General features: G+C 36.7%; 2 protein-coding genes across 2 annotated transcripts; both read right to left on the reverse strand.

The window, feature by feature from the left end:
- Positions 1 to 513: 513 nt before the first annotated feature.
- Positions 514 to 1095, reverse strand: LOC117995758 (uncharacterized). Its single transcript, XM_034983751.2, has one exon. It carries the CDS (start codon positions 1093 to 1095, stop codon positions 514 to 516), a length of 582 nt encoding a protein of 193 aa, XP_034839642.1.
- A 16476-nt stretch (positions 1096 to 17571) lies between these two features.
- Positions 17572 to 23742, reverse strand: Cat (Catalase). Its single transcript, XM_034983321.2, has 2 exons — positions 23588 to 23742; positions 17572 to 19246 (listed from the first exon to the last, which is right to left on the reverse strand). Exons 1-2 carry the CDS (start codon positions 23642 to 23644, stop codon positions 17777 to 17779), a joined length of 1527 nt encoding a protein of 508 aa, XP_034839212.1. The 5' UTR covers positions 23645 to 23742; the 3' UTR covers positions 17572 to 17776.
- Between the last annotated feature and the right edge of the window lie 3348 nt (positions 23743 to 27090).

The raw sequence follows: 27090 nt of genomic DNA on the forward strand, positions 1-27090 counted from the left end.
TTGTTTTGCAACTAAAGTTGTATTCCTTGAAAAAAATCGGTTACACGATAAGGGACAAAACCATTTGTATCGATGCTTGAACTATAATATTATTTCTAGCTATTACGCACGGCTTCGTTCCCGCGTGGCTCAAGGAAAGAATGATATTGAGGGTTTGACTACAACTACAATTTTTAATGAATAAGAATAATAATATATTCTATTGGAAGAATAATGGGAATAGGTCACAATAGGTAGTCCAATTGTCTGAGCTCAAGATAATCTTATGGCTCTGGGTTCTAGCCAAACTATACAGTTTATGCAAAAAATGACGTCAATACGTAGCTCCGTTGCAGCGTTATTAGGTAAACGACAAATTCTAAAAAATCATTTAACGCTCCGCACACCCGCAGGTCACCCTCCCTCGTCACGGCCTTCGTTCGTACCGGGTTAGCGCGGGGGCTGTGCAGGTGTGCGGGGCGTTCCCCGGGCGTTCACAGGTTTTATTAGAAATAGAACTTTAATTATTAGTTATTATCTTCTTGGTGTTCTACCTCTGTGTAATTTTCTGTTTAATTGAAGCAACATCTTTAGCAGGGAATAGGATCTCCGGCGCGTTTTATACCGTACGATTTTCTCGGCGTCTAATATTGGTGCCTGTTCCTCACAAGTTCTCATTCTAGGAGACAAATTCAGATTCCTGCGGCGGCAGTGACTTGATGGACTATTGTTCGACTGCTCCCCACGTTTTTTACTCTTCAACTCCTCGATTTTCAATAGTATGTCCTCATTTTGTTTGACGATTCGATCCGTTACAGATTTTACTTGTAACAAATCGTTGTTTATTTTCGGTAGCTGTATTTTGTTGACCAGTTCGAATTTTTCTGTGATAGCATTGATGGCTTTGAGAAAAACTTGAGCATCGGTGACTTCGAGCTTGGTGTTGGTCGCAGGGTTCTGGCAAGTGGCGCAAACCCAGCGGACAGCCTTGTCACCAGATTCTAGTGCCATATTCGTACGGCCACCGGCGCACGTAAGGTGGTACCCTGAGTTGCATTTTTCGCATCTGATGCCGTCGCTGATGCGAAGTGATTTCTGACATCGGTGACATATCATGATGATTAATTACGCTATAATTTACCCAGTTATCAAATTAAGTAAAATTCTGGTAAAAAGTTAAATCAACACGATCGTTAAAAAATAATCGTTACATGTACATATTTAAATAAAATGTAAATAAAGTAGGTACCTAAGTAAATAAATTAATCAGTGTCAATGGTGATTTTTTTTTTCAGAAATCCAGATTATGGACGTCTTGGATGATGGACGCAAAGAATTTCTAAGTACTACTACTTTTCCTATGTCGATGGATGGACGTAATCTCTATGGGACGTAGGAACTAGGATCTGAAACTGTAACTTGAAAGATTATGTAAAAAAAAGTAACGCCATCTATTTTCAGGCCTCTCTACTATCTTGTGAAGTCCACGTACCTGACGTATTCGCACATTCGCACGCATATTCCACATGAGTGACAGAACGAATGGACAGGTTCACACAACGCACTTTTCATGTTATACACTAGATGGCATAATACGAATTAATTGATTTTTTATCCATTTTAAATTTGGGTTTTTTTGATTATATTACCATGATATAGATATTACCATGGATTTAGAAAGTAATAGTACTTAATAATTCTTTGGATTTTATTGCCTTTTTGATATACCTATTTTATTTTGTTATTCGTACATATTAGTAATTTGATAAATTAGATGTAGGTACCTACATCCACCGATATAGAAAGTAATAATTGTACTAAGAATTAGTACCTACCTACTTAAAATTTGGATGTACCTACTAGGTAATAACTAAATAAATATTCATAGACGAGATTAAGCGGAGACCAATCTTATTATTTTGTATGATGAAGTAGATGTAGGTAGTAGGTACCTACCTACAGTGGCGTGCAGGTCATAGAGGCATTAATGCACTGCTTACCCCAGTTGTAATAGCTCAATGCATATTTTTCATTATGACCTACCAGGTAAACAGGTTCCTACCTAACTAATGCCCTACCTACTAGGCAGGTACAATAGTCATATTATCTTGCAAGTGTATTTTAGACCTATCCGATTGAGCTGAAAGAAGCACAATTATGCAACTCCGATGACAATGTAACAACATGGTACCTACCATGGAGTTGGTCTCATGATGAAGCCGGGAGGTAGTCATGCGAACTCCTCAAATTCTCAGAACAACTTCGAAAAATTTCATTAATTGAATTGACTGACCTACCGATAGACCGACATCCAGGGTCTCATGATGGAGTTGGGAGGAACTCCTCAATACGGTATTTGACAACTAGTCAAATCAGTAATTTTTTATCAAACGTCAAAACGCGCACTTACAGTAAAATGTTATAGAATAAGTAATAGATGTATCCAATCCAATCCAATCCACCAGGCTGTTTGCGTCCACTGCTGGACATAGGCCTTTCCAAGCGCGCCATTAAACACGGTCCTCCGCCTTCCTCATCCATCCGCTCCCCACTTCTTCAGGCCATCGGTCCAGCGCGCGGGCTGGAGGTCGTCCCACCCTGCGCTTACCGGTACGCTTAGATCTATTGCTATGTCTAAATATACTTAGGTATATTGCAGATAGCTATTATGACTAGGCATTGAAAATTCATCCTCTAAGGGGGTGAAATAAAGGTTTGAAATTTGTGTAGTCCACGCGGACGAAGTCGCGAGCATACGCTAGTTATTGTATATTATTCTCTTGACACCTATTCTCTTGATAAAGCAACATTACTTGACGGTCTGTATGCAAGTACTTAGAGCTATCTGTAAGTATGATGTACCTAGGTAATAGCGCACCTTAGCGCACCAAATTGTAATAAGTAACATTTATTCAAGTTTCTAGAAATGGAGAAGGCAACCCACTGTAATACAGTGTTTACTAGTGCAGGGGTTGCCCATTCATACGTCTACTAGACCTAGGTCTACTTAATTGTTATTACTTGTTTTTTATCTGTATTATAAGTATTTTTTTGTGTTCCTTATATGTAATTTAATATGTAATAATATCCAATAAATTTAATTTAATTTAATAGGTATCTAGGCATTTTTCAGTCACATTATTTTTACGATTAGATACGGGTTGACAATGAAGATTACTATACATGTAATGTAGTGGACTAAGAGCCAGCGCGTGCCATACTTTTGTTATTTTATAAAAGCTGCAAGATTCACTTCGTATTGACCCCTTCAACAGACAACACTCGATCAGAGCCTCGATAGCTCAAATAGCTCGATAGATAGGTTAAAGGAGCGGACTGAAAACCGGAAGGTAACCGGTTCAAACCCCTTCCGTTGCACTATTGTCGTACCTACTCCTAGCATAAGCTGTACGCTTAATTGGAGGGGAAAGGGGAATATTAGTCAACATGATAAACTTGGCTAATATTCTTTATAAAAAAAACACTGGGAGGAACGTTTGTTTGGATCATGGTGGCTTTGGGAGATCACACAGGTATATATATTCGGGATAGTATTAGCAATCACGTTATGCATTGCCAGACACTTTACATTGTCAATTGTCATGCAACCCCCTGCCCCTCCTTTTTTTCAAAGGGAGTCAGTTCGCGGTTAAGACTGCGCGCTGCACGTGCCGCTGCTCGCACAGCCCGTTGTGAGGGTGGCTGGGTGGAGGGAGGCAGCTGCAGATCATCTCCCGACAGTTCTTGCTGATCTTCATCGCTGGAGACGTCACCGTAATCCAGGCAAGTGGAGCTAATAGTGTCGTGTCGCCACGACTGATGCCATTGTCTTAGCGTCAAGAAGCGGTTTCCACACTGAGGGTAGCATCCATCCATTGTCACGATTGAAATTCGGGTGGCGACTAACATTTTATTATTACACTAGCTTATGCTCGCGACTTCGTCCGCGTGGACTACACAAACTTCAAACCTCTATTTCACCCCGTTAGGGGTTGAATTTTCAAAAATCCTTTCTTAGCGGATGTCTACTTCATAATAGCTGTCTGCATGCCAAATTTCAGCCCGATCCGTCCAGTAGTTTGAGCTGTGCGTTGATAGATCAGTCAGTCAGTCAGTCAGTCACCTTTTCCTTTTATATATATAAGACTACAGTTTTAGTTACATACTAGATGATGCCCGCGACTTCGTCCGCATGGATTTAGGTTTCTGAAACTATCGTGGGAAGTCTTTGGTTTTCCGGGATAAGAAGGAGCCTATGTCCTTCCCCGGGATGCAAGCTATCGCTGTACCAAATTTCGTCAAAATCGGTTGAACGGATGGGCCATGGATTTGGATTTGACTCGCTCCAGCAATGCATGGGGCTGCAATGGTTCGTATAGTATTATATAATAACATTGTAAATTGTGAAATTAAAATTAAAAAGAGCAACCGCCGAGTTTCTTGCTGGTTCTTCTCGGTAGGAACGGCATTCCGAACCAGTGGTAAATTAAAACTACCTGACTATTCGAAAGCGCTTGTAAAAAGTCTACTTGAATAAAACATATTCTATTCTATTCAAAAGGCTAGCAGACAGACAGACACACTTTCGCATTTATAATATTAGTATGGAAGTATGGATTATTATGAAGTAAGATACGTACTTTCTTCTACATGGATTCCGATACTTCAACTCGTTGTTGGTGCCGACTCCCAATCTAGATCAGGGTTAAAAATACTCTTTGCGACGACTTTCAATGCTAACATGTTAGAGTGAGTCGTTTACCTACACGTTTTTAAACAATTTGAAGCTATACTGGCGCTAATTCTGTTGTACTCTAACCTAAACCTAAACTAAATTTTAGATTCTTTAATTTTAGGATTTCTATTTCTAAACTGCATTCGCTTTTTTGCTTCAACTAAATTTAAACATCCTAAATGGCCGTCTAAAATGACGTTTGAATTGAATAGTAAGTGTTGCTATTTAAGATAACAAGAACTGCACTAAATTTGTGTTTGATTTTCCCCTTTAATCTTAAAACTATTTTTTGCGAAAAATATCGAACGATGTTACTTGAAATACAAAAATAATAACTTTACTTGATTTATTTAGGTCGAATCACAATAAAAGTGTCGAAAATTGAAGTTTTGTTCATTTTATCGTGTGAAGTAGGCTTAAGTCTTTGATCAAAAGTGCTAGAACCCAGAGCCGTAAAACTAGTTAAAAAAACAGATCTATTATTTTTGTTGCAAATATAATTTCTAACCTAATTTCTTTATGTTTTGTGGTTAAAGAATCTTAGTTTTTGTTACAAAACTTTGTGAAAATAGTGGTTATGTGCATAAAATAGATAAAAGCAAAGAATTTTGCTTGGAATCTTACCTACCTACCTTACCTTGAAATCACCGAGGTACCTAATTGTCAAACTCTTGCTAGGAAATCAATGCAAACAGATGAAAAGCAATCATCCTAAATAACTGACTGCCACAGAGTACATTGAATATACAGGTAAAGGAATATACAGCGAGGAAGTTCTGAAACTTGGCGGTATACTTACAAATCTGGCGTGCAAGGACGTGGAACGAGGTATCCATGAATTCTGCTATGAATTCAACAAACTAAGGCGGTAATGTGATTTAAGGCATGAAAGTACCTACAAGATCAAGATTGAATGTATATACCTACGTGTATAATAATAATAATAACAGGTAACAGCTGGTATCATCATAATGATCAACTCATTGCCAGCTCACCTCTCAAAATGTAGTTTGGCCATAGTCCACCACTCTGTCTAAGTGCAGATTGACAGACTTCACACACCTTTGAGAACACTATGGAGAACTCTCAGGCATGTAGGTTTCCTCACAATGTTTTCCTTCACGGTTAAAGAAAGTGATACTTAATTGCTTATTAAACAGCTAGTACATATTATAATATAGCAAAAAATGGAAGTGTAGCATACCTACATAAAAATAATAATTACAGGCAACAGTTAGTATCATCACACGATCAACTCATTGCCGGCTGACTACTGAGCAGGGGACTCCTCTCAAAACGGGAAGAGTTTGGCCATTGTCCACCACTCTGGCCGAGTGCACATTGACAGATTTCACACACCTTTGAGAACACTATGGAGAACTCTCAGGCATTTAGGTTTCCTCACAATGGTTTGGTTCACCGTTAAAGAAAGTGATGCTTAATTGCATAGTAAACAGCTAGTATGCATAGCAAAAAATTGAAGTGTAGGATACATTAGGTACACCTTTCAACACATCATCATAACAAACTTTCAACGTTGATAATTTTTATTTCAGCCCATTTCATGAAACCAAGTATATGGAGTCTGCGAGTTAAAAAGATGTTCCGTCACTCATCTACCAAAAATGAACAGTTGTTTCCTAAACTTAATTTTTATTTAAATGTTATTGAAATAAATATTAATTATGTACAGTACAGAATGAAACATATGTATATATTTTATTATTTTATTTAATAAAAGTAATTGTTAATTAAGTATCTGATTGAAGTTTTCTTGCTTTTGTTAGGAAATTCTTGCCTTCATCATACTGAGCAGCTGTAGTATGACTTAGTTGTACTAGTACTACCTGAAAAATGAAATTTATAATCTATAGGTATAAATAGTTCAAAATTAGTTTTCAGTCCCTATTTATATCAATTTCAATGCAGTCTTCACCATAACAATTATAAAATCATTTTTTGAGGTTTGCATATTCTTTGGCTAAAATCTATAGAGTACTTATACTTTGAATTAGCTCAGACTAGACATAGTTAAAACATAATACTTTAAGCACAGATATGTATAGAGAGCATACTTTGACTTTGCTCTGACGTAAGTTTCAGTTAAAACGAGACAGATTTATGCCAATGATATAACTCTGTCTCTTTTATCAGTATCTTAAGTCTATGCAAAGTCAGAGATCTATAGATTTCAAACTAAATAAAGGTTGAGTCTATAGATTTCTGTATTAATTTGTAGAATTATAGGAATGTGTAGAAAACTTTAGTCCGTTTTCAATAAAATAGATCTAGAAAAGATAAAAGAAATCAAATTATTTTTTGACGTTATTTCTCTTCTAACTATGGGTTCCATACCTCAAAAGGAACCATTATAGGATCACTTTAGGTACTAGAAGTACCCTATATACTTCTTGTGACCTAAAGGCAGGTAGCTAGGTCAGTACATCATCATCATCATCATCATTATCAATCCATCGCCGGGTCACTACTACTGAGCACGGGTCACCTCTCCGAATAAGGTGTTTTGGCCATAATCTACCACACTGACCAAGTGCGGATTGGCAGACTTCACACATTTTTGAGGATGTTATGGAGAAGTCCTAGCTTTTCTCTCTCTCTTCTGTACATATTATGTAAATGTAAAAATATAAACTGACTGACTGACATCAGCATATAAGCTGCTGACTCCTGAGTCTAGTAATTTATTAAGCTGCTGAGTTTAAAAACTTGAGAATTTGCATGTAAGGAACGTTTACTTTAAGTACCTATATAGACCACTACGACATAATTTTCAGATACTTACATAGGTACTTATTCCACCCGAACAAAGCTGGGGCAGGTACAACTCAGGCAGGTCAGCTAGTTAACCTGAAATGTGATACCCATATGGGTATGGGTATACCTATATAGGTATACCCATATGGGTATGGGTATACCTATATAGGTAAACTCAACAAGATCCTATCATGATATGTTTAGGAATTACAAGATGTATCTACTAGGTACTTCTCAACTAAAACTTATCAGATGATTAAAGTGAACCCAGGCTATGTCAGTTAGTTGTAGTTATCTATACTGTACTGTAGCTAGTATAAGTACCTACTTATGCATGTAATAGGTAGTCTTTCAAGCAGGTATCTACTGAGTTGAAAATAAAGAAGTAACTGGGTACTACTCAAGTACTTAGTTCAATACTAGGGGTATGTAAGTATAAGACATAACTAAATGTAAAATCTGTTAATTTAGCCTATAAATAAACCTTTAGGTGAACTCATTAAGATTTTAGAACTTAAACTTTATTATAAGTACCTACTCTACCACCACACTTATTCTGCTTTATTTTTGATATGTTTAGCAATAAGTAGTAGGTAGTAGGAATTAATCTCATTGATAATGATAACAAGGCATCAAGTTTTACCTTGGCATACCTAATTGGCAAAGATTTATGTTCACACTAATATTTAGGTAGCTACCTATGCAAGTTTTTGTCTTTGGGTATGTTCCTTTATGCATCTAACCTAGTTGGGCACAGAGATTTTTCACAAGGACACATACTAGTGAAGGATATACTTATAGGCTACTTTTATTAGGTAGGTAGGTAAGCTAAGTACCTACAGAAAAGTATCCTAGTCCCACAGGATTTTCGAACAGCTGCCACTTGCTAGTTAAGAAATAAGGAGACTTAAGGATCTTAGGTTTGCCTTGCTGAAGCCGCCAGGATGTCTGTGGAGGTGTCTGATACTCTTAGACAACAAAGTAGATAACCAACCTAATTATTTTTTGTGAATTAACGACGAGCCAGAGAAACCACGTATATTTCCATTTTATAAAGTTTAAATTAAATTAAAACACTTAAAAGATACTTTTTTTATCTTAAATATAACAATTCTAAACTCAAATAAAAATATTTCTTTCAAAACACGTCCATTTTGCCATTTAAGCAGACTCTTTAAATTTAGTGGGCACCTCGCGAGGTCCACTCTAATTTTAGAAAATTTTAGGTTGACGTTTCTTAATTTAGGCATTTAGTTCGTGCAACAGAATAACTTTTGCTCTTTAAAATCTAAATTGAATAGTTTAGTGCTGTCAAATTCAATTTTAGGTTAGACCTGTCATTTAAGTGGGTTTTCAGAATAACACACCTTTCTAAGTCTAATATTAGACATTTTAAAATTAGAAAACCGCCTAGAGAATCGGCCCCACTGTGGCTAATTCCATTGTACACAATCTCTAAACTAAACTAAAATGGCACGTCTAAATCTATTGCTATCCCTTTCATAATGTTGCTTGCGGAAAAGGATAGCATTAGATTTAGACCTGTTAATTTAGTTTAGTTTAGAGATTGTGTACTAGAGAATCGGAGAATGTGGCTAAGTATACCTAAGCGGTAATCGAACCCTGTAAGTACTAAGTAAGTACCTATAGGTATCGTGATTAAAAAGAGGTGTTGACGACTGTAGTACAGTAGCCGGCAGAAAATATTGTACATCGACCTTTAGAAAGACGTTTCGGCTTCGTAGAGCGTTGTCTCTGTCACTCATACCTATGTGACGTTTTGTCGGTCTCAACGACAGAGACAACGCGCTACGAAACCGCTATCTTTCTCTAAAGGTCGATGTATAATATTTCCTGCCCCGTACTGTACACACGGTGGTGTTGTAATATTAAGTACTTTCTAAGCTCTATGCCTTGATATGATGATGCGATAGCCTATACAGTGGTTAGAACGTCCGCCTTCCGTCTTCTATCGAAGGTCGGGGGTTCGATCTCGGTACGCACTTCTAACTTTTCGGAATCACATGCATTTTAAACAATTAAATATCACTTGCTTTAATGGTAATAATGTTCTCAAAGGTGTGTGAAGTTTGCCAATTCGCAATGGGCCAGCGTGTCAGACTACGGCCTAATTCTAATTCTGAGAGGAGTCTTGTGCCTATGCATGCCGTGGGCCAGCGATAGGTTGATACACACGTATTGTGGGTGGTGTTATAATATTAATACTACTCTCTACGTTCTACAGACCTCACTCAGACTTAGGATTATTTGTATCCCGGGAAAATAAGAGATGTTCTTGTAGTTTTAAAGAGATTCTAAATCCACACGAAGTCGTCAACGAAATATCATCGTATCTATACTATTATGCGTCGACCAAAACAGTCTTTTCAATTACATAAAAATTCTCGCTAATATTATGTACCTACATAACAGGTACCTATATCGAACTATAAACATAAGTTACATAATTTGTCCTTTACGCAAGGTAAACTTGTGGCTACCTAGTAGACTGCCAATTCATAGCTGCACATTTTCTACATACAGTAATAAGTAGGCTGGCTGGCCACTGGCTCAATTATCACTATATCCACCAACTGGAATATTATCTAAGTATAGTACTTTCAATTACCGATAACACCCGCTATCGAATTTTGGTTATCGAGACTTGGCGATAAAGCAAGGGTTGTTACGCAGGCGAAGCCAGCGGCTGATACATAGTGAGCCAGCGCAACATGCATTCCCATTCCCACGTACGAATACGACCCGTATAGCTGACGCGGCGTAATACCAGAACCCGCGCGATGTGGGAATCGTAATATTAAGTTAGAATATTCTCATCCGTAGAGATAAGCACTAGTTTTTAGTCTTTTCATTTAAATGTAACTTTGAATATAATTATTTTAAGGATATTATCGCCGACTAGTTTTCTTCCATCCACCTCCTGCGAGCCTAAACATTACTGGCGCAGTGACGGGGTAGGATAAGCTGTACCTGTAGCTGTATCGGACAACTGTGACGGAGAACAACTTATCCTGAGAACCTACTATTCGGAGGCCGCAGTGTAGTGGAGAATCTAAACTTCGATTCGTGGAAAGAAATAGAATGGCGATGCGGTAAGTACTTGAATCGTTCAAGTTCCTTTTACCTATCCTTTTCCGACTAACAAGAAAAAGAGGTATTGTGTTTAATTTTTTTTAATTGATTTTTTTTAAATCGTACGTTTATTGAATCCTCATTTATATATCGTCCTTATTCCTAAAATTTTATAATCTAGGTTTATACAAAATCTATAGACCTATTTAATATAATTTTACGTGAACTTTAGGGAATTAATTTTTTTTATTGAGTGCTTTTTTGTAATAAAAGTTTTTTTTGAGTGTCTTTTTGTGTGTGTTAGTTTAATTTTTATTCGTCAAGATTTTTCATCCAAGGTCGACGTAGTTTCGTAGGTTCGGTTAATAGGTCAAGAGCCGTAGACGAATCTAGGAACTTAGAAGACATGGCATCAAACGATTTAGATACTATCTATAAATCTATTCGATTTTTACCCGAATTTGACGGAAATCCTCATGTGTTAACACGGTTTATAAATTTGTGTGACCAATTGGTGATTGCCCATTTTGACGTTAGTCCGGGACATGAGTTACAAAATTCGGCATTAATTAGTGGAATATTAAATAAAGTGACAGGTTCCGCGGCTAGGTTAATTAATGCAAACGGTATCCCAGATAGTTGGAATGGCATACGAAATGCCCTTATTAATAATTTCGCAGACCATCGCGATGAGACCGCTTTATACAATGATTTGTCTCTACAGACACAAGGCTCTAGCACCCCGCAAGAATTTTACGAAAAGTGTCAAAACCTGTTTAGCACAATTATGACCTACATTTCCCTACATGAATCCGCACCTACCACAATAGAGGCTAAACGGCAACTTTACCAAAAGTTAACCCTGCAGTGTTATTTACGTGGTCTAAAAGACCCGCTAGGCTCGAGGATACGGTGCATGCGGCCAGTGTCAATGGAAAAAGCCCTCGAATTTGTACAAGCGGAACTTAACACCCTATATATACAACAACGAAATGAAGGCGGGTTTTCTCAGAAAAATTCTGGACATAAATTTTCCGTATCAAATTACACAGGTCCTTCAAGGTCACAAGGTTTCGCTATGCCTGGGCCATCTTGGCAGCAGCCTATACATTTTAGACCACCTCAGAGTCAGCAACCTATGCATTTTAGACCTGGTTGGAAACCTAACCCTCAAATGCATCCGCGTGGTCCTAGTCGTACCCAATTAATGTTTCGCGCTCCTCCACCGAATTATAACCCGAAGAGCAACGTTTTCAAATTTCCAAATCGACACCAATCGCCTAACAATTCTAATTTCCCACGTCCCATGAGCGGTGTGAGTCATTTCACCCCTAGACATTTACCACCATCGGGACATGATTGGCGTAAATTTGGTAATCCACCACCAACTAACTATATGAAATCACGCGACGTCAATTTTAATGAACTTAACTATGACTATGATTATGATTATGACTATGACTACGATTATGACTATGACAATTACGAACAATTTACGGATGAATGCTATAATTACTATGAGGAAAGCTCCTCGAACGTTGAACCAAGTCCAATAACAGAAGAAGTTGATCAGAAACAGGAAGTCAGTTCTAAGAAAGAAAATTTTCAGATAGTCAGCGAATCCGAAAAAACCAGGATAGATGTAAATTTTTATGTCCAGCGGCAACTTGGTTATGTACAGATTAGTAATCCACCTCTCAGATTTCTTATCGATACCGGGGCGAATCAATCTTTTATCAGTCCTAAAGCAGTACAAATGTATTTTAGTAATATGCCACTTAACTATGAACCCTTTGAAGTAACCAACGTGCACGCAACAACTAAAAATGACTATTCCATTACATTACCTTGGTTTTCCGAATTTAACGAAGATGGTGATATTACTTTTTACGTATATAATTTTCACGAATACTTTGACGGTCTTTTAGGCCTAGATTTACTTGAAAAATTGGAGTCCACTATTAATCTTAAAGACAGAAAATTAGTAACGCGTAACGCTGAGATTCCAATAAAAATGTATGATTCGCGTAACGTTAATTTGTTCGAAGAAATTATTCCTGCTCATTCTTCAAAGCTATTTGCATTGCCTATTAATTCGCAGGACGGTGATGTCTTGATTCCATCTCAAACTATATGCAGCTGTATTATTTCCGATTGTATAACACGCGTTAAAAATAAGAAAGGATATGTTGAAATTACTAATGATTCCCCGAATGATATAGTTTTTTCCATAGACAAACCCATATCAGCAGAACTTTATAATTTTGAATGTGAGCAAACCAATGTTTCTTCGAATCGTGCTAAAGAAGTTTTTTCTCGTCTTCGCACTGAACATTTAAATCCAGAAGAAGCAGCTAATTTGAAAGCACTGTGTGCAAAGTATGCCGACGTGTTCTATCTTGAAGGTGAACCTTTAACGTTCAATAATAAGATTAAACATAAAATTAAGACCAGCGATGAAATTCCTGTACATACAAAAAGTTACAGATATCCTTATGTCCACCGACAAGAAATCAGAGATCAAATCAGTAAAATGCTTGAACAAAATATTATAAGACCTTCTGACTCCGCCTGGAGCTCTCCTATTTGGGTGGTTCCCAAAAAGGCAGATGCTTCTGGTCGTCGTAAATGGCGTCTTGTCGTGGACTTCAGAAAAGTAAACGAGAAAACGATTGATGATAAGTACCCTATTCCCAACATCACCGATGTGCTAGACAAATTAGGGAAGTGTCATTACTTCACTACCTTAGATTTAGCTAGTGGCTTTTACCAGGTTGAAATGGACCCCGCTGATATTCACAAGACTGCATTTAATGTAGAGAATGGGCACTATGAGTTTTTAAGGATGCCCATGGGGTTGAAAAATGCTCCATCGACTTTTCAGCGAGTCATGGATAATGTTCTCAAAGATCTACAGAACAAAGTTTGTCTAGTATATCTTGATGACATAATTTGCTTTAGCACAAGTCTTCAAGAGCACATAGTTAATTTGGAAAAGATATTTCAGAGATTGCGTGAGTCAAACTTCAAGATACAGATGGATAAGTCTGAATTCTTGAAGTTAGAAACCGAATTTTTAGGTCACATAATTTCTAAAGATGGTGTAAAACCAAACCCCAATAAAATAGCAGCCATAAGTAAATATCCATTACCAAAGACTACGACACAGATCAAACGTTTTCTCGGATTGCTAGGATATTACAGAAAATTCATCCCTGATTTTGCACGTCTAACAAAGCCCCTTACTCAATGCCTGAAGAAAAATTCTAAAATAATACTCGATGACGAATACATAAGGTGTTTCGAGCACTGTAAGCAACTGCTTACCAATGATCCCATTTTACAGTATCCGGATTTTACTAAAGAATTTTTGCTAACAACTGATGCTTCTAATGTCGCAGTAGGTGCCGTTTTATCAAGGTTTTATCACAGGGCCCAGTAGGGTCTGATAAACCGATCGCATATGCATCTAGAACTCTTAATTCTAGCGAATTGAACTATAGTACGATAGAAAAAGAACTCTTAGCAATCGTCTGGGCCACCAAGTATTTCAGGCCTTACCTTTTTGGACGTAAATTTAAAATTATTACAGATCATAAGCCCCTGCAGTGGGTAATGAGTCTTAAGGAACCTAATTCGAGACTTACAAGATGGCGCTTAAAACTCAGCGAGTTCGATTTTACGGTGTTGTATAAGCAAGGAAAGTCTAATACCAACGCGGACGCGTTATCGCGCATTGAAGTTCATGTGGAAGAGCTAAGTTCGGTTGCTGTGAATCTATCGGACGGAGCTCCCTCTTTAGATGACTCTGGAACTCTCTCAGCTCCGGAGGCTGAAGATGGTTCTAGAACAGCAACTGTCCATACTGATGACGAAAGCCCCATCTTGGAAATCCCGATTACAGAACATCCGTTGAATAAATTTACTAGGCAAATCGTTTTTAACGTTGTAGGTGATATTAAAACCAAACCAGTCACTACAAACCCCTTTGAAAACCATAAGCGTACGACTGTTCAATTATCTGAATCAAATTTAGAAATAGATGTCATCAATGCTATTAAAGAATTTGTTCAACCTAAAATTAAAACTGGTTTATTAATCAATCCACCATTGGCTATGTATAAGATAATTCCAATAATACAGAAAACCTTTAAAAATTCGTCAATGATACTCAATTTAGTTAAAACAGAAGTAGAAAATGTTCGAGAATATTTAAGGCAGCAACAAATTATAGATAAGTACCATGATGGCAAGACAAACCACCGCGGTATCAATGAATGCTTTCTTGCTTTATCTCGAAAATTTTACTGGCCTAAAATGCGAGAGCATATTTCAAAATTTATTAACGACTGTGCAGTATGCGGACAGGCTAAGTATGACCGTAATCCAATCCGACAGCAATTTCAAGTAGTTCCACCACCCAGTAAACCTTTTGAGCTTGTGCACTTAGACCTCTTAAGTGTAGAAAGCTGTAAGTTTCTGACAATAGTCGACTCTTTCTCCAAATATGCTCAAGCATATTTCTTAGGAGACAGCACGGCAGTCAGTGTAGTTCAAGCATTACCTACTTAAATTTAGTACGCATCATGGAAATCCTTTAACTGTAGTTACTGACAACGGTCCGGAATTTAACAATCAACTTATATCTGAGTTCTTCAAACTTCATAAAATCCAGCATCATAAGGTCGCACCACATACTCCTAACGAAAATGGTATCGTTGAAAGATTTCACTTAACACTCTTAGAACACCTTCGTATCTTTAGAATCAGTCAAAAGGATGAATCAGTAAGGAACCTGATACCTTATGCTCTTCTAGCCTACAATAGCAGTATTCATAGTTTCACAAAATGCAGACCAATCGAAATAGTAACTGGACATTTTGACCCACGCGACCCACTCGACATAGACCTCACGACACATGTCTTACAGCAGTACATACAGGATCATAAAAATAGAATGAAAATTACATATAACCTTATCCACGAATCCTGTAGTAGTCTACGCAGAGATTTAACTAATAGTCGTAATAGAACTAGAGAGCCCGAAGCAAATTATTCCCCAGAACAACAAGTTTTTGTTAGAAACCCTGTTGCCTCTCGTCAAAAGGCAGCTCCCCGCTATACTCAGGATGTAGTTGTGGCAAATCTCCCAATCCACATCTACACTAGAAGAAAACGAGGCCCAATCGCGAAGTCAAGACTAAAGAGAGTTCCTAACACTGCCCAATTGTTGCAGGATCCTCCTTATAATCAATCTACTTCTGCAGCAAGTGGTAATGATCCAACATGATAGAGTTAGGATATTATAGTGTTAGGATATTATAGTGTTAGGTTAGTATTATGTAAGAAATGATATCATTTTGTTTTTCATAGTTTAAAAATTTCCTGTTAGTTTAACCTAAGTATATTATGTATTAATTTCCCATTACCACATACGCATCATGATATCCTTGTCACTTATTATCCATTCCTTGCTTGAACGAATACAGGTACATAGAGGCTGAATGCTCGAAGACCAGCAAAGGTTATCTATATTATAATATGCCGATATACGAAGCTTATAGATTTACACTTACCCAGAATAGAAGAAGACATAGCCATCCAAGTTATAGTTTTACCTAAAGAAGAATCCTTTGACTCAAGACCATCCATTATGAATAATTGAAGTCCACAAAACTGGATCACCTACATGATGCAAGTGCAAAGGTTTCATCTCAAACGCCTATCACTCTACCTCCAAGTACGGACCATGGAGTTATTTATCACACAATCATTACCGTTCGCCATATTAATTGGAACCTGCAGACTGAATATGATCATTACAGTTTATCAGAAAATACATCGCACGAAGACCTTGCAGTTAAGAAACATAACCAAAATTCTGAGTTCTTCATCCGATGACCTTTCGGCGCAATTCACAGCCAAGGTGTTCCATATGCGCCGATCTGATGGGGGAGGTGTTACGCAGGCGAAGCCAGCGGCTGATACATAGTGAGCCAGCGCAACATGCATTCCCATTCCCACGTACGAATACGACCCGTATAGCTGACGCGGCGTAATACCAGAACCCGCGCGATGTGGGAATCGTAATATTAAGTTAGAATATTCTCATCCGTAGAGATAAGCACTAGTTTTTAGTCTTTTCATTTAAATGTAACTTTGAATATAATTATTTTAAGGATATTATCGCCGACTAGTTTTCTTCCATCCACCTCCTGCGAGCCTAAACATTACTGGGTCCTAAACATTACGTAACAATATTATTGTTTATCTCTATATATAAAAATGAATTGCTGATCGCAAATCTCGAGAACAGCTGAACCGATTTCGCTAATTCTTTTTTTATAACATTCCTTGAAGTACCTACCTACGAGGATGGTTCTTATGGAGAGAAAAATTTAGAAAATTTGAATAGACTGTTAGGCGGTACGAAGTTCGCCGGGGCAGCTAGTAGTTCATAGATTTCTAGACTTACCTATTTATCTTTAGAACAATATTTATAACAACACAAAAATAATTATTGGAGTTTAAAGCACTCACGTACACGCTCATTAGCACACCCACAACAACACACACACACAAAAAAGGCACCTCTAACTTTTCAGAGCATAGACGAGAATCTCATGATATGAAATTCCAAATTTAGCAACACTGTACTCCGCGAACACCCCTTGCACTATGTACGCTGCTAACTCCGGAATCCCACTTCAATATTTTTCATGAGATTCTGGTCCACCTGTATAATAACTATGTGCGTTGAAAATATCAAGGGCAAAAGAAAACATACATGCCTGAGAGTTCTCTATAATGTTCTCAAAGGTGTGTGAAGTCTGCCAATCCGCATTAGGCCAGCGTGGTAGACCTAACACGTCTCATTCATTGAGAGGAGACCCGTGCCAAGTAGTGATGATCATGAATATAATATTAGGTAACATTATGACTTACAAGGGCTAATGACTTGATATAATCATTTTAATAAAAATCACACAAATAATAAAAACTTTATTTGTAACTGTTTATAAAAACGTATAATATATATTATTATCTGTACCAACTTCCAGTTCCAAAGTTATGCCATTTAGTTCTGAATATCCCAAAAAAGTAGATTATAAAAAAGTTGTACAAAGTTGTACACAGCACATGAAAGTACAGTGATTAACTATAGGTTAAGACATATCAGTCAAGAATCCAAATTTACAAATTGGCATGGTATTTTTTAAACGGAGCAAGTCCAGCGGAAACCTTGCTGCCCAGGTCTGGGTGTACCTGAGTCAATAGCTTGACTGCACGCTCTTGTATGAAGCCCGCGGCGTCCTTCAGGTTGCCCACGAGGTTGGCTATAGTGCGTTGTTTTTCAGCCTCGCTAAAGACTTGTTTATACAAACCTGTCGCTTGCGAGAAGTTATCCTCAGTCTGGCCACTGTCATATTTATCGACGTCCCCGCTCACGTTGTACCTCGCTCGAAGACGCTGGGCGCGTGGGCACTCTTGTGGTCCAGAAAACGAATTGGGGAAGTAGTTAGGAGCTCCGTCCTGGTTGTCTATGGCCTGTGGCCCGTCGCGCTGATAGTTAGCGATCCGAATGGACCGGAATGGACAGTTCACAGGTATCTGTAGATAATTAGCGCCGAGACGGTGGCGGTGGGTGTCACTGTATGCGAATAAGCGTCCTTGCAACATCTTGTCTGGGGAGGGTTCGATTCCGGGTACTAAATTCGATGGACTAAAGGCTATTTGTTCGACCTCTGCAAAATAGTTTTTAGGGTTTCTATTCAATGTTAGCTTTCCAACAGGTATCAGAGGATACTCACTGTGGGACCAAACCTTTGTTACGTCGAACGGATTGAACTTGCAACCCTCAGCTTGGGCCATTGTCATTACTTGAATGTAAAAGGTCCAGGTCGGAAATTCACCTCTTCCGATAGCATTATATAAATCTCTGATAGAGTAGTCAGGGTCAGATGAAGCCAACTCACCCGCTTTATCCACAGGCAAATTTTTGATACCTTGGTTAGTCTTGTAGTGGAATTTAACCCAGTGTGCTACTCCTTGGGCATTAATAAGCTTGTATGTGTGCGAACCATAGCCGTTCATGAATCTGTAACCATCAGGAATGCCTCTGTCACCAAACATGTATATCAGTTGGTGCATGGTCTCCGGTCTAAGAGTCATAAAGTCCCAGAACATGTCAGGATCTTTCAAATGAGTCGCTGGGTTTCTCTTCTGAGTATGGATGAAGCTGGGGAAGAGTGTGGGGTCTCTAATAAAAAAGATTGGAGTGTTGTTACCGACTAAGTCCCAGATTCCATCATCAGTGTAGAACTTGACCGCAAATCCTCTGGGGTCACGGACAGTGTCAGCGGAACCACTTTCGCCTCCAACAGTCGAGAACCTAACAGCAATATCTGTTTTCTTGCCAATGGTCTCAAAGAGCTTAGCTGCGGAGTACTTAGTGATATCATGAGTCACCTCAAAATAACCAAAGGCGCCTGCTCCTTTAGCATGTACAACTCTTTCTGGGATACGTTCTCTATCGAAGGAAGACATCTCATCCAAAAACTCGACATCTTGAAGGAGAACAGGTCCATTCTTTCCAACAGTTTGTACACCAGTCTTCACTCCAACTGGTGCACCATATTTGGTGGTGATGTACCCGGGCGAGTCCTGGAAAATTAAAAGTGCCCAATATATTATATACAATTATTTAAAATTTAAATTATTTTCTAATCTAAAATGTAATGGTTTTCATTTTTATTCTTTAATGTAGGAGGATTCTACCTAAAGTTTTTATGTTATACAGTTCATAAATTCAAACCTGTCTTGAATAATATCATGTCATTAGAATTAATTTCCTTAAGTCAACCAACTTGAGGAAAACTTGGTATTTGTTTTTAATTTAAAATATATACTTTAGAAATAGTCATAATTAATACTAAAATGTCTTTCTGTTGCCTTTTTGTAGATACCTTGCACTGGTTTTGACAAAGTTTGTCACAGATCCTACAGATTTTACCTCAGAAAATAAGAGTTATTACAGGTTAAATTCATGCGAATATACCTAGTCACGGGCAAAAGCTAGTAAAGTAAAATAAAAATTCGCAAAGCATCATATTATAAGTATTTGTAGCAAAGTCCAAAACATTAAATACATGTAGAAGTATTGGAATTGCATTTATATCAAGAAACTATAGTCGACGCATTTTAAACTGAGTCGTCGAGTTATGTCTGTTTCCCTCGCACTTACAGGTTTTCGGTAAGTGCGAGCGAAACGGACAGATAACTCAACAACTCAGTTTAAAATGCTTCGACTTATAGTAAGTTCAATTTGCAGATACAAAAAATATATATAAGATATAAATCAAATATTACAGTTGTTAGCACCCTAAAGATATAAACTCAATGACGACTTCCTCCGCGTAGATTTAGGTTTTTAAAATTCCTGGTAACTCTATGATTTTCCGGGATAGAAAGTAGCCTATGTGTTAATCCAGGGTATAATCTATCTCCACTCCAAATTTCAACCAAATTTGTCTAGTAGTTTTTGTGTGAAAGAGTAACAAACACAATACAAACAAACTTTTATCTTTATAATATTAGTATGAAGTGTGATGTGATAGTGTGATGTGAAATGTGATAAGATATATATTATAGTGTCACTTATACATTCACCGCATAATATGAGCCAACATAAAATATTATGTATCAGTACCCTTATTATAAATGCGAAAGTGTGTTTGTTTGTTGGTTTGTTGGTTTGGCTTTCAATCATGTCGCACCGGTGCAACGGATTGACGCGATTTTTTGCATGGGAATAGATAAAGACCTGGAGAGTGACATAAGCTACTTTTTATGCCGGAAAATCAAAGAGTTCCCACGGGATTTTTAAGAACCTAATTCCACGCGGACGAAGTCCCGGTCATCAGCTAGTACTAAGATAAAACAAAAGATTAGGTACTCTATAATGCACTCCTGATAACTTTTGTGACTTTTATATTATTACTAGACTAACTGATGCCCGCGACTTCGTACGTGTGAATTAGGTTTCAAAAATCCCGTGGGAACTCTTTGATTTTCTGGGATAAAAGTAGCTTATGTCACTCTCCAGGTCTTTATCTATACCCGTGCAAAAAATCACGTCAATCCGTTGCTCAGTTGCAACGTGATTGACAAACCAACAAACAAACACACTTTCGCATTGATAATAAGGGTATTGACTACTGATATTGCCCATGATTCCATCCCTTGGGATTTCAAAAAACCTAAATCCACTCTTGATTTTACAGGACAAAAAGTCGTATCCGTAGCTCATCCCCGCGATGCAGATATCTAAGGAGGTACCAAATAGATATAGGAAGAAAAACACAACTCCTCCTTTTTAATAGTCGGTAGTAGCATAGGTTACTCGTAGATTAATCCTCTACTTGTTTGTGAAAGTCCCGTCAAAATAGATTCAGATGTTCCGAAGATAAGCCCTTTCAAACAGCCAGACAGACAGACAAAAATTTTAAAAACGTGTGATCCAGTTACAGTTCAAATAGTTAACAATTTAAGGTAGTTATTTCGAAATTACAAACAGACACTTCAATCTTATTTATTAGTATAGATATAGAATAAAACAAAAATAAAAAATAAATCATTCGATTAAACTTTTACAAGTATATTTTTTGAATCATCAGATGCATCTACCACTGGTTTGGAATGCCATTCCTACCGAGAAGAACCAGCAAGAAATATACAGGGTTACAGGAAAATAGGACACGATCCCTTTAAGGTGTTATAGTACAGGACATTAGCTATCAAATGACCCCTAAAGTGCTTATGCGAAAGTGTATCGTTTTCGAGATATTCATTTTTTTAATTTTTTCTTGGTAAAGGGGTGTTTGCCACTTTAAAAATTAATAAAAAAAAGGAACAATGTATTTTATCAGATTTTTTTTATTTCTTGCTAGTACATATCCTTGTTAATAATAAACAGTTATAAAACAAGAAAAATCCTCAAGCATTTTAAAATGACAGCCCAAAAACTACAAGTTTTCGATTTTTAAATTTAATTCTTTGAATAGCTTGCAAATTTTCTGTAAAAATTACTATGGCACTTATCCTGCGGATTATTTTAAAAACATTTACGTTTCGTTAGCTATCCTAAAAAATTACTAAAATTGAAAATTGAAATTTTCACAAAATGTGTATTTTATGGCCGCTATAACAACAAATACTAAAAATTACAAAATGGCCGCCATAAAAATAATAATAAAATAAAAAGTGTTATTTCATGTACGTTGGTACGGAACCCTTCGTGTGCGAGCCCGACTCGCACTTGACTGATTTTATATTACCTTTTGACTTTTTTGAAAGATAATCTTCAACGATTTTGCATTAAACTCGTTTTTACATTGATTCTGATTTAATTCCTTGGCAATAGCATTTGCTAGAATTTTCTACCTGGTCTCTTTGTTGTGTAATTTTTTCTTGATTTTATGATTTTTTTGTAATTTTTTTGTACCAATGGATAGCTAACGAAACGTAGATGTTTTTGAAATAATCCGCAGGATAAGTGCCGTAGTAATTTTTACAGAAAATTTGCAAGCTATTCAAAGAATTAAATTTAAAAATCGAAAACTTGTACAGTTTTTGGGCTGTCATTTTAAAATGCTTGAGGATTTTTCTTGTTTTATAACTGTTTATTATTAACAAGGATATGTACTAGCAAGAAATAAAAAAAAATCTGATAAAATACATTGTTCTATACTATAACCCCTTAACAGGATTGTGTCCTCTTTTCCTGTAACCCTGTATAGATAGTATAGAAGTATAGATTACTTAGTATATAATTAATATAAATCTGTCGGTCTTTTTTGTTGCAACTGCAAACGCATTACATAATGAGTATAATGACCTATATGTTTTCAGTTGCACTTTGTTCACACGATTAGGATGAAACTTGGTACAATTGTTTTTGGGATTTACTCAAAGAATTTTTTATTCATCAATGCACAGTAGATGGCGCGCGAATCGCATAGCAACATATTACTACAGGCACAGTTTAGATATTAATAGTTACTATGTCCTACAGGCATATTAACTAAAAATTTAATTACTTAAAATGATTAAGCAATTCGTATTTTAATATAATGTACATACGTAGGTACATAAATAAAGCCAAAGTTCACTCTATACTGATTGCGACTAAGTAGGTACCTAAATACACAGCATTAATACCTACCATACTGATACTGCAAAAGCAATTAATGAAATATTTTTAAAAATAAATTGCTTAATTAGTTTTCAATAAATGTATCTCTATCTTATTAAATGTGTAAAATAATTAAATCTCAATCTAAATACATAAAAGGAAAAGGTGACTGACTGACTGATCTTTCAATGCACAGCTCAAACTACTGGACGGATCAGGCTGAAATTTGGCATGCAGACAGTTATTATGATGTAAAGGAATAACCCGCCCGCCCGCTAAGAAAGGATATTTGAAAATTCAACCCCTAAGGGGATGAAATAAGGGTTGGAAATTTGTGTAGTCCAGACAAAGTCGCAAGCACAAGCTAGTTATTTTATAAACTTTAAGCCTATTATGTAAATTTTTATACTTAAGTATATATATTGTGTTTTATAAAATATTATTGACAATATAGAATTTATAAAATTACTAATGTAATATTTTAAGTGAAGTAGGTAGGTACCTAGTTATTTTATCAATACTTACCTAGTAAAAAGTAGAAATAAATTAATAATAGTAATTTTAGCAATGATACTGCAAAAACTGTATACATTTTACATAGTTAGTACATTACTTAATTGTTTTAAATAGTTAAGTAAGAATATTAACGAGCTAAGCTGTTGACCCATGACTAGTTTGAATATTTAACATTAACAAGTTGATACTTAATGGTTACATGGAAAACTAGCAGCACTTAGGTAGGAAGAGAAAATATATTACTAAGATACACAACATCAGGACTATAGAGCTAAACGAATGGTTTAATTACCTACCTTGACAGATTTCTTGAAGTCCACTAGTTGGTCGGATGCGGCGCCTCTTGAAGCCATTTTGTTTTGGTCGTGGCCGCGTCTATTCGGTGTGACTGCGTCGCACACTGTTTCTCAAATACTGCAAAATCCACACGTCACACCCCTATATATAGAATCGGTTGCGATAAACAACTATCAGCGAACCGGCGCTGGTACCTAGATTGATTGGATTCCCTATATAATAATAATAAGTTAACAACAAACGAATTAAGTAGAGATCAGATGACAAAAGGCCAAAATTGATAACTAAGTAGGCAAAGATACTGTATTAAGTAAGTCATACTGTAAGTATTCTTTAAGTAAGTACCTAAATCTTGACCTAAATGTTTTAATGTGGTGCTCCGTGCTTCTACTTGGAACTTAGAAGCGGTCTTGAATTAGTTCCTGTATATTATTATACTATACTCTTTGGTATAGTGTATACCGGTATACCGTAGGCATTGATTTATTAACTACGTAGGTATAGTCCGTAAACAATGACTCTCACGCGCCATCTTTAACTCTATCGGTCCACCGTCAACTGTCATGTCACCCATGGATTTAGAAAGTAATAAATGAATAATTCCAATAATTCTTACTATGTAATACATCTGGATGACGCACTCTCAAAATCTTAAAAGGCAAAATGGAACTCATAAAAATTAGAATGTTTTTTAATTGACCATAGATAAAAATGAAACGAGCCGAGTAGGACCCCATTATTTTTGTACGGGTTCCTTTCTCATAATTGCCACACCAGAAAATATTTAGAAATTTAGTAGAAAAAATTAATCACACACGTAGTTAACTACCTACTGCAAATTTTTCAATAAAATAATATAGGAAGTGTCAAGTTATCTAGTAGAGTAGGTACGGCAAACTTTTACTTAAAATCATATTAGACCCCATCGACATTATTAATTGTTATAAAAAAATAACCTTACACGCAATGGCCGTAGCCAGGAATTGATTTCGAAGGGGTTTTATCGGAGGTTTTGTAAGGGTTCCTTTTTTCCTTTTGAAGTACGGAACCCTAAAAATCGGCTACTGATATCTGAGAATGGTATGGAATATGGACTCAGACCATACCTGTATTATGCGTACTTGAAAACACAGGTAGGTACAAAATGACTTTTTAGGCGCCGTTTTAACTTTATGTGTCAATTGTCATGTCAAAAGTACGATTTTAGTCCTTATTTTATAAGTGTGAACCATGTGTGAAGTAAACCGTACTTTTGACATGACAATGACAGTTGACACATAGACTTAAAATGGCGCGTGAAAAGTCATTTTGTACGGACTATATTGATCCGAACGTAAGGAAAAATAATAAAAAGAAAATACTTTAAGGCCATTGCATTCGCTAATGACAGTTGCCGTTTCACCTTGAAACTAGCAATTTTTGTTTTGGCGTTTGGTTTTGGCGCAATTTATTGACATTTGATCAGCTGATACTAATTACTAACACGCACTTTTAGTACTTTAACGTACTAGGGTAAAGGACTCCAGTAAATGAACGAATACGAAACCTCGAAAAAATCGGTGTACATACATTTAAAAAAACGGGCCGAATTGAGAACCATCTCCTTTTTGGAAGTTGGTTACTAAATGCGAAAGTGTATCTGTCTGTCTGCTAAGGCTAATTTTTAACCCGTAAAATTAGAGAGTTCCCACGGGATTTTCAAAAAGCCTAAATCCACGCCCACGAAATCGCGGGCATCATTTAGTATTTTTTTATTATTTTGTGTATCTATATTATAGTCATAAATTATTTAATAATCAAAAAGAGCAAAAATAATGCGCGGTATTAATTATTGTTATACTTATATTTTTTTATTTAACAGGAAAACTTACAGCTAATTGGAAAAGTAAATTGATAAGAACAGAAGAAAATTGAAGCTGATGACAAGTTTCACAAATAGAATTTATATAAGACTAGCTTATGCTCGCGACTACGTCCGCGTAGACTACATCAATTTCAAACACCTATTTCACCCCCTTAGGAGTTGAATTTTCAAAAAATCCTTTCTTAGCGGATGCCTACGTCGTAGATAGATAGAAATACTTTATTGCACATAAAAAATATTACATAACATGACAAAGAAACTAAAACGAAAAAAAGATTGTATGCAAAGGCGGCCTTATTGCTCACAGCAATCTACCAGGCAACCTTTGGTGAAAGGAGAAACTAGGTGTGTTGGATAGTACTTACACGCAATACTGAAAAATGAAGTAGTATAAAACAATATAATATAATTAATTAATAAGTACCTAACTATTTCAGTAATACATACATAACTATCATACATATACATATCTATTATAAATATCAATATATATACAATCCATAATAGTCGACTACGACGACGATAGGTATATACCTATCGTCGTCGTAGTCGTAATAGCTATCAGCATGCCAAATTTCAGCCCGATCCGTCCATTAGTTTGAGCTGTGCATTGATAGATCAGTCAGTCAGTCAGTCAGTCAGTCAGTCACGTTTTCCTACTATACTAAAGATCAAAAAACAAAAAAAAACTCGACTGAGGGAGAGAGAGATTAGAGGCAAAAGTAGTAAATGTTTGTCGTATACCGTCAATTGTAACACCTACAGTTGACGATTGATTTTTAAAAAACCTAATTCTACGCGGACGAAGTCGCAGGCATCACCTAGTAGTTTATAAGTCACTTAGGACCTTTGTAAACAGCGTCATACTTACTCATAGGCGAGCAAAATCCGACACGATTTTATTCCGAACGTAGAGGGCTGGCAAAACACCCGACATTTCTTGTCGGCGCCAACACAAAATCGGTTTTAGTCAAGCGTGCATCATATAAAATGTTCTGCCACTGGAACATCCGATTAAAATCCGGGCCCGACAACCGACAAGTGGGAACCGACTCTTACGGAAATAATCGACTGTGATAGACAAACAGACGGAAGGACGGAGCAAATCGAACCATAAGGGTTCCATTTTTAGGGTTCCGTAGCCAAATGGCAAAAAACGGAACCCTTATAGATTCGTCATGTCTGTCTGTCTATCCGTCCGTATGTCACAGCCACTTTTTTACGAAACTATAGGAGCTATACTGTTGAAACTTGGTAAGTAGACGTATGCTGTGAACCGCACTAAGATTTTCACACAAAAATAGAAAAAAACAGTAAATTTTGGGGGTTCCCCATGCTTAGAACTGAAACTGAATAATTTTTTTTACCATACGTGTGGGTTATCTATGGATAGGTCTTTAAAAATGAAATTGAAGTTTCTAATATAATTTTTTTCCAAACTGAATAGTTTGCGTGACACTTCCAAAGTGGTAAAATGTGTGTGTGTGTGTGTGTCCCCCTGTTACTTCTAAAATACTAGAATGATGAAACAAAAAAAAATATGATGATATTACCATGAAAGTTTGCTTTCACCGAAAATTGGTTTGAACGAGATCTAGTAAGTAGTTTTTGATTTATCGTGCAAAATGTCGATAAAAT

The sequence above is a fragment of the Maniola hyperantus genome, chromosome Z (genome assembly GCF_902806685.2).
Source record: "Maniola hyperantus chromosome Z, iAphHyp1.2, whole genome shotgun sequence".
NCBI classification, from domain to species: domain Eukaryota; kingdom Metazoa; phylum Arthropoda; class Insecta; order Lepidoptera; family Nymphalidae; genus Maniola; species Maniola hyperantus.

What these genes read in the sequence shown, in the direction of transcription:
- Cat (XM_034983321.2), bottom strand. Translation starts at nt 23,644, where the DNA reads ATGGCTTCAAGAGGCGCCGCATCCGACCAACTAGTGGACTTCAAGAAA. An exon ending in ACTTCAAGAAATCTGTCAAG is followed by an intron (nt 19,247 to 23,587) that starts GTAGGTAATTAA and finishes TTAATTTTCCAG; the next exon opens with GACTCGCCCGGGTACATCAC.
- LOC117995758 (XM_034983751.2), bottom strand. Translation starts at nt 1,095, where the DNA reads ATGATATGTCACCGATGTCAGAAATCACTTCGCATCAGCGACGGCATC.